The sequence below is a fragment of the Euprymna scolopes genome, chromosome 45 (genome assembly GCF_053919585.1).
Source record: "Euprymna scolopes isolate OS-2025 chromosome 45, ASM5391958v1, whole genome shotgun sequence".
NCBI lineage: Eukaryota > Metazoa > Mollusca > Cephalopoda > Sepiida > Sepiolidae > Euprymna > Euprymna scolopes.
Window position 1 is genome coordinate 22,587,140 of NC_136526.1, and position 9,887 is coordinate 22,597,026.

General features: G+C 29.4%; 1 protein-coding gene across 1 annotated transcript; it reads left to right on the forward strand.

Moving 5' to 3' along the window:
* Positions 1 to 419: 419 nt before the first annotated feature.
* LOC145269285 (5-hydroxytryptamine receptor 6-like) lies at positions 420 to 6,195 on the forward strand. The gene has a single exon (XM_080124967.1). It carries the CDS (start codon positions 2,242 to 2,244, stop codon positions 3,361 to 3,363), a length of 1,122 nt encoding a protein of 373 aa, XP_079981093.1. The 5' UTR covers positions 420 to 2,241; the 3' UTR covers positions 3,364 to 6,195.
* The last annotated feature ends 3,692 nt before the right edge of the window (positions 6,196 to 9,887 follow it).

The following is a 9,887-nucleotide window of genomic DNA, read 5'->3' on the forward strand; positions in this document are numbered from 1 at the left end:
TTAATATTAAAACATAATATTGTATATTTTTTATATTAAAGCATTTTTATATATAAATTCCGCATTTTTAAGGTCTACCTATTCACGTAAACATATAAATATTTGTGCACACGTTAACAAAAAAAAGGAAAGCTTTGTACATGCATATACTAAACACGTGTATCTAGGTACAGACACGTACAGGAAGGAATATATATATATATATATATATATATATATATATATATACACAAACATCGTTTTTGTTTTTTTGTTTTGTTTTTTGTATATGCAAACTAGGAAATATATGTTGCCATTATCAATTTGTTAGTAGAAATTCATTAAAATTGCAGTGAAACAGAAAATAGAAAATTTGTACATATATATATATATATATATATATATATATATATATATATATATCAAAGTTCAGATAAGCAATTTTTTTATTATTTACACACACATATATATTCACACACAAGTACACACACAAACATATAATTATAATTTTCCAAATTTTCTACTAAGACATCATTTGTAATTTCATATTATAAAATAATTTCTTTTTATAGATCACGGGTCCACATGATATCAGATTGCTTTGTAATATATTATTTACTTCTCTAATAAGACGCCGCTAGTCCGATCATACTTACAAAGGATTAGTCTGCTTAAAACAACAGCTACATAAATAAGTAACTAGTTATCGTTCTTTCTAATACAAATTCTTAGATTTGGATAAAAACATCGCCAAAAGTTTTATTTATCGATATTTATTTTTAATTTATTAGGATCCAAATATTGGAATGCTCGAAATGCCAAATAATCATTTTTTGTTCAAGATAATATTTCAGAAAGGACCGTAAGAAATTATCTGTAAATTAAAAATGTTTTCATTTTTGTCATAGCAAAATACGCATTGCAATAAAACCACAAGTGCATGATAATAATCGTAAAAAAAAGTTTTTTCTGTTTACATCAAAACCCCATTTATAACTTTTTATAGTTTTAAATAGATTAAATAGTTATATAATCCAACAAGGGGCTTAACTCTAAGAGAGCTTATTGTTTTCCGATATCAGTATTAATTTGCTTTACCTTTTTAAATTAATAGCACCATTTTTTTCTTTTACTATATAAGCAATTTTTTGTTATACACAAAATAAATTCTTTCTTTTCTCGCTTGAACCCAAACTGAAAAGAGATCAAAACGAAAATTAACATTCATTTTAATGTTTCAGTTTTGAAAGTTTAATAATAAAACCGACATTCGGAAACTAAGATTCAATCTTTAATGCTGCTTTCTATTTTTGGTTGTCACCATTAAAAAATAATGTAACGCCAATAGAAATATTTTGGAAACAATTCATCTTTAATTTCACAATTCCCTTTAAGTACACCATAAGAAGTAAAATCGCAGATTTTTAATTAACAAAAAATAATTAAAAATTAAAAAAAAGATTCTTAAATTGCCATTTTCGAAGGAATTCGGCATAAAAATTTGAAGAAAAAACATTTGAAACTTTTTCAATAAGAACATATAAGTGTTCACGCCCTGGAGATTTTTACTCGAGAAAAACCATCATTTTAACTGAATAGCTTATAAAGAAACAAAATTTTGAACATTTTCATGTGAGTTTTATTAAAACATTATAATAATAACAACACACAATTATAATGTTTCATAATGTATAACTTAGGGTAAACATATTGATTTATAAGTTTCAAGTGTAACATAATTGTATATCTAAATATCATGTTTGTTAGTTCGTCCATTTCTTTGTCGAAAATCCCTTGATAATTATCAAAATAAAAGCCGTTTAGAATAATAGCATTCAATGGCCGATTTTGAAAGTTCTCTAATTTGTTATCGAAATAGTTCAAGATTCTTCACGACGAGATTTCATTGGAGCATACTTTATTAAGAATAAAAAGCAACAGACAAATGTATTTCTAATGATGTTTCCAAGAGGAGGCACTTCGGCAAATGTGCCATTCCATTAGATTAGTCGCTATAATAGTAACGATCCAAAAAGCCAAGGAAACAGTTTTATTTTTCTACATCGATATCGAGCAGAATTTTAAAAAAACAAACGGAAGATCATAATTTTTAATCAGATCAACGCCCGGTGTTAGGCTTGGCGTATAATAAAAACTCTCGGTGAACGACTTGAAAGTAAAACAAAAATATCTCATTTCATAATTGAAATAAAACAGAGTTTTTTATGGTCAGTTGAAAGCAGCCAAAGTTGTTGTTGACCCATGAATGGGTCAACTAGTGTCCCGTTGCAAGGCCTGCAGGGGTTACTGACATCGGACAGTGCACCACTAACCGAGGAGGAGGAGGACGAAACATCCTCACCATTGGCTTCTATTTTTGTTGTACAACCCCCGAAAATCGTTATCGGTGCCATTCTCAGCCTGGTCGTTCTCACCACCGTGATAGGAAATGTTCTTGTGTTTGTGGCCGTTTCTCTACGCAAGAATTTGCGAACTGTTTCCAATATGTTCATTATGTCTTTAAGTGTGGCCGATTTCCTTGTTGGCACCGTGGTTATGATCCCCGCTATGTCCAATGAAATCTTCGACGAATGGCTCTTCTCAAAGACCTTCTGCTCTATTTGGGCTTCGTTTGACGTCATGTTGTGCAGCGCATCCATCCTTAATGTCTGTCTCATCAGTCTAGACCGTTATCTGGTCATCATGCGACCACTTCGTTACAGTACAATCATGACCAACCGGCGAGCTATCCTCTTACTCCTCATGTGCTGGTGCCTGTCGATTATAAGCTCTTTTGTGCCGATTGAGACCGGATACCATAACCCAGACGTCCCCTCCCTGGAAAACCTTACCATGTATAGTGAACGACCAAAGTGCCTCTTCATTGTTAGCATGCCATTCGCACTCTGCGTGTCGATGATCACAATCTTTCTTCCCATTGTTGTCGCTTTTGTTTTGTATTATCGAGTCTCGAAAGAAGCGAAAAGACAGTCGTGCATTCTAGGAACTCTAATAGCACCGACTAACGTCTTACTCGGACAAAAGGTCGCTTCAAAGCATATACGAGAACCATTCACTCGAAAAGCAACCGTTACACTCGGTGTCATTGTTGGAGCCTACGTGGTAACGTGGGCCCCGTTTTTAATCTTCAACATCGTCGAGGCCGTGTGTCGATGCATCCCCCCGAAGCTTGTCTCCGTCACCATCTGGCTAGGTTATTGTAACAGCCTAGTCAATCCGATTATATATCCGTTATTTATGAGAGATTTCCGGCGTGTTTATATGGACGGTTTGACAATATGTTGCCCGTTTGTTAAGACGCTCAAGAGGGCCAAGACCAAAACGACCGATTATATTGTCATGCAACGATCGGTGTCGAGGTGAGCGGTACGACGAGGGTGGTCAGTTTTGTCAACAAACCGAGAAAAACAAAACAAATCTCCATTTGCAAATGTTTTCTAAAGAAAACCAAAACTGCAGGTAAATGACAGCATGTCATATTCTTCTGTGCAATTGAACAAATGGGAAATAAAGCGTTCCAATGCGAACCGTGATCAATCCAATGGCTTAAAATTGAGGTATTATACGACGAAACATTCCATATCTAGAATTCGATTGTAAACGGTAATTTTAATTGCAAGCAATGAAATACGTCATAGGTGCAAAACTGGTATGCTGTTTGTATTACATTGCTTGTAGGCTGCACTTTTAAAAGTGTTGAAGTGACGGATTTCAATATAACAATAATCGCCTTTTTGCATTCGAACTCGTCAAATATACAGTGAATGAAAACATATTGTATGTTTAATCAAAAAGAACAATCATTATTTGATTCTTTAACTGTGTGTATATATATATATATATATATATATATATATATATATATATATATATATATAATGTTATCATTTCTATTACTTCTTCACCATACTGCGAGCGGCTGATAACTCCAAATTGGTCGTTGCTAATTTCCTCCAGGTGATTAATGAGATGGACGCATAATTTATAGTATTTAAATAAAGTAACATAGACACACATTGATATATATATGTGTGTGTGTGTGTGTGTGTGTGTACACGTATGATGATGTATATATTATATATGCGTGTGTGTGTATGTAAAGTAACCCTGATGATCTCTTTTGAACGGAATATTGATTAAAAACAAGCATAAACGATAAACATTAAATGAATAATGATGTTTATTTAAAATACGTTTCCAAATATATATAATATATATATATATATATATATATTTACTCGAAATGTATTTGCGTATGAGTATATGTGCGTGCTGTGTGTGTGCATAAATATATATATATATATATATATATATATATATATATATATATAATTATAGTATATATATATATATATATATATATATATATATATATATATATATATATATATATAAGATGTAAACATCACGGTTTTACAGATCCTGACGCATGTCTTCGACAGGAATGACGTTAATTGAACACTATATAAATATATATATATATATATATATGTGTGTGTGTGTGTGTGTGTGTGTGTGTGTGTGTGTGTGTGTGTGTGTGTGTGTGTGTGTGTATGTGTGTGTGTGTGTGTGTGTGCGCGCGCGTGTGTGTGTGTGACGGTATATATATATGTTGTTGTGTATATATTTATATACAACATTGTAATGAATGAACTAATCATTCAATCATAATTGTACAATTGGTATGTTATTATATATAGCTCTAAACAAAACTGTATTGAGCATTATTGGATATAATGATAGTAAATACCAACTTGCTTTATATTGTTTTAGTAATTTGTTTTAGACTATATATATATATATATATATATATATATATATATATATATATATATATATATATATATATATATAGATCACAATAATGCTTAGGAATCTTCAAAATATTTGGGGGCGCTATGGTAGAGTGATAATTATACTGACTTGGGCGAATGCTTGGATTATAAAGTTCTTTTTATAGCTGATTTTGTAATACTTGTATTACTTTATTTATATATATATAATATAGCCCAAACAACTATACTTTCATATGTATATATAATACATTTATGATTATATGCATTCGTTTATATATATATTTATATATATATGCATTAAGCACTTCCAAGCATATATATATATATATATATATATATATATATATATATATATATATATATACATGTGTGTGTGTGTGTATAGATATATATAGTCTTGGTAGTTATATATTAATATACTTTCTATCTGTTTTTTACATGAGCAGCAATATGTTGCTACACAGTCCTGAGCATGTTTCGGTTAGCTAGTTATAAGAAACTAGAGACTTCTTCAGGCGATACAGCTTGTATAAAAGCAAGGTTATTCATAAAGGGGCGAGAGAGGAAGAGATATAAATTGATAGAGAGAGGGAGATCTTATTATTGCTGATTGAGAAGAAGAGGGAGTATAAATAAAACATATTGTTTATATTCATATCAAATAAATATTTGACATTTCATTTCATCGCATCAACCAATCAATATGAAAAATTCATTTCGCTACTGCAAATCATAAAACAGTTATTCTCGATCGTGTTTTTACATAATGATATACGTACTTTGCAGAAGAAACAGAAATGATGTGAAAGTACTATCCAAAACTTTGATACTCGCAGATAATTGATTACATATTATTACAAAAAAGACACAATTCCCTTCCCACTCTAAAATATGAGGATGTAGTGTATTCGCCAATGAAAACAGTCGAAATATGATTTACTACCGGTGAATCCCGAAAGTTATGAATTTGAGAATACAAATTGTGCATGCATTACTTTGTTCGTTGATCCATGTGGATTTCACTGTAGAAATTCAGTGGAATTAGTACAATATCAGTTATAATGAGAGATTGAAAAAATGGTGATAACAACATGTTTAAAACACAGTATTGTTTGAACATTTTATTTTTATATATTCCAAATGAACAATTGGTCAGTAAGCTAAATATTGGTATTTAATTTTCGTTGTATTTTGAGAACATAATTAGTGTAAATAATTGTTGTTGTTTTTTTACTGATTTCGTATTTATAGACAAAAAATACACATATTGGAAGCTTCCAGTTGTTTGTAAATAAATCTGAGAAACTCGAGAAAGTTAACGTAGACAAAATTATAGAAAATGATTAAAACTTGTTATTATTTAAGAAATCTTTGTATTAAAATATTTCAAAATCCTGTTTTCTTTTGTTTTTCTTTTTATTCTAACATTATTTTTAAACAAACAACAATGGAGAATATATATATAAACCTGTCATTTTGTGAAACGCTGTATTAATACTGCCACGTGGGCATAAAATATAACTTCATTACCGAATTGGAAACGCCTAGGAATGGGGCGTAACTATTGGACAGGTCCATTAATAGAGCGTTGAACTTGTACTTCTATGAATGGCAAGCAATAAATAACCAAAACAAAACTTACATTTAAATATAAAAAAAAATCAAATTACCCTGCTGCTTATTGCAAGAAAGCACGACCAAAATAGCCGGCGGAATATTTGTACCAATACATATCAAATTTGTATTTAATCTGACGTTCCCGCCTTGCTTCGATATTATGTCGTATAAGGTAAATGAATAATGTCATAAAAGATTGGCGCTTTCAATGGCCAGAATCATTTAAAAAGTTCATCATTCCCGGTATTAACAGCAGTGCAGAATACAATGGACTGGATCGGGGCATACATAGCAGGCAGCATTGCTATCTATCTATCTATCTATCTATCTATCCATCTATCTATCTATTTGTCTCTCTCTCTCATATATATATATATCTATATACATATATATATATATATATATATATATATATATATATATATAAGATGGTTCCACCTGATGCAACCATGAGAAAAAGGTGTTAATACGCAGACGTCCGACTGTTCATGACTTTAGCTGAAACATGTCTGTAAATTTGTAGCCAAATAATATGTATTAGAATTTAGTCATACAAAAAACATTTATATATATATATATATATATATATATATATATATATATATATATATATATACTAGACTATCCGTGACCCGTTAGGTCAGTATGTTATATTAGCTATGGAATTAATGTACGAGCGTGGCACTTGTGACATAAAGAAAATAGTTTCTGTGACATAACAGAAACATTTCTATGAAAGTATATTAAAATGAAAAAAGAATATAGATAGATTTCTATGAGTCGTTCTGTTTATTATAATTGATTATTTTGGAAAAAAAATTACAGTTGCTGAATTATAAGTAGTTGGCCATACTTATAGGTAAATGTGCACTAAACAGATACCATAAAACTTATTATAGTTAAATTCAAATTTTGATATATCTGTTTTTTTGTCATCGTTCATTTCTATATTACGTTTAAGTTATTTAAAACCCTACTCTTCCCATATTAAATAATAATTTCGAAATAATAACGTAAATATTTCAGCGTCCCAATTGTTCTTTTTTTTTTCGCGTTTAAATTATCCAAATAAGCAATTATTAATACTGTCTATTTTTTTTTTTACATCGTTCATTTCTGTATTACGTTTAAGTTATTTTAACCCCCACTCTTCCCATGTTAAATAAAAATTTCGAAATAATAACGTTAATATTTCAACCGGATGTCGTAAACCGGAATGTGGGTTACATACATCGTTACAAGGTCATCTGAGTTTTATAATTATATATATATATATATATATATATATATATATTCGCAAATTATAATAATTTTTGAATTATTCACACACACACACACATACATACACACTGAATGAAAAACAGATTCTGTTTTTCATTTCGTGAGTCGCTGATGATTTCTTCGAATTTAAAATACCTTCAATAGTCAGATCCACTGCAATGAAACCATGGTACACCTCTGAAATTTGGAACGCATAGTTAAAGAATAGTTAAAAACTATGCATTCCAAATTTCAGAGGCGTACCATGGTTTCATTGCAGTAGAACTGATTATTGAAGGTATTTTAAATCCGAAGAAATCATCTAACTATTGAAAGCATTCTAAATAATTTTTGATAATTTGAAAGCATTCTAAATAATTTTGGATCATTGGAAAACATTTTAAATAATTTTTGATAATTTGAAAGCGTTCTAAATAATTTGAAATCATCTGACTCTTGAAAGCATTCTAAATAATTTGTATTTTAGCTCTCACATTAGTAGACGAATACTCTATTGATTTCTATTCAACACATTCCGAACAATATATATATATATATATATAACTACTTCATTTACTCACATAAAATTAATATACGAAAGTATAGATTTATGCGTAAACTTTAAGTATTTACTTCAAAGGTGCTCAATGCGTAGGTAGAGCTAGTTAGTAATTTATAAAATATATATGGCGATTAAGCTACACTGAATATTCGGCGTTTCGTCCACTCTAGGATTCGTCAGGTTTATGCGCGAATTCTGCGGTTGTTTATCGTTTTTATATGGTCCTCTTCTGTTGAGGATTTTAGTTAGCCAATCGGCTTTCTAGTATCCACCGCGCCCCTTCTTATCAGCCAATGGGCATGCATTTTATCGAACAAAAGATATGTTTTAAAACTAGTTTAGTAGTTTAAGGCAGACATTTTCTTTTATATATATATATATATATATATATATATATAAATATACATATGTGTACACACATGCATGCACGTATATATACATATATATATATATATATACATACATATGTGTGATCCTTTATGTATATTCATGTTTATTTAATTTATTTGTTTATTTTCTATTATTTTTGTTAGTTTTAAAACTATTTTGTATCGCTATCCTAGAGTAAATTTTATTTTGCTATTTCTCTTCTACAGTTTAATAGATTTGGGGGTTCTTTAAGGTTCAGGATAGCAAATTTTCATGAAGGCATAATTTACATGGGTCGTCTAAATGCCTACACGTGGTAGCTTGTCTTATTATTTTTCAATCGACTACTGGTGAATGTCCGCTTTCTTTGAGTTCCCAATGAAAATTAATTTGTCATTGATAAAAGGCAATGAAAATTAATTTGTCAATGATGAAAAGCAATGAAAATTAATTTGTCAATGATGAAAAGCAATGAAAATTAATCTGTCCATGATGAAAAGCAATGAAAATTAATTTGTCCATGATGAAAAGCAATGAAAATTAATTTGTCCATGATGAAAAGCAATGAAAATTAATTTGTCCATGATGAAAAGCAATGAAAATTAATTTGTCAATGATGAAAAGTAATGAAAATTAATTTGTCAATGATGAAAAGCAATGAAAATTAATTTGTCAATGATGAAAAGTAATGAAAATTAATTTGTCAATGATGAAAAGCAATGAAAATTAATTTGTCAATGATGAAAAGTAATGAAAATTAATTTGTCAATGATGAAAAGCAATGAATATTAATTTGTCAATGATGAAAAGCAATGAACATTAATTTGTCAATGATGAAAAGTAATGAAAATTAATTTGTCAATGATGAAAAGCAATGAAAATTAATTTGTCAATGATAAAAAGCAATGAAAACAAATAATTTAAAAATGTAATGTTGTTGTAGTAAAAGTTCTGACTTTATCTATTTTGAAATGAATTGTTCCAAAACAATAACCAAATTGTTCCAAAACAATAACCAAATTGTTCCAAAATAATAACCTAATTGTTCCAAAATAATACCAAATTGTTCAAAAAAATAACCAAATTGTTCCAAAATAATAACCAAATTGTTCCAAAACAATGACCAAATTGTTCCAAAATAATAAGCAAATTGTTCCAAAACAATAACCAAATTTTTCCAAAACAATAACCAAATTGTTCCAAAATAATAACCAAATTGTTCCAAAACAATAAACAAATTGTTCAAAACAATAACGGTGTTGTTATGATAAAAGTTCTGACTT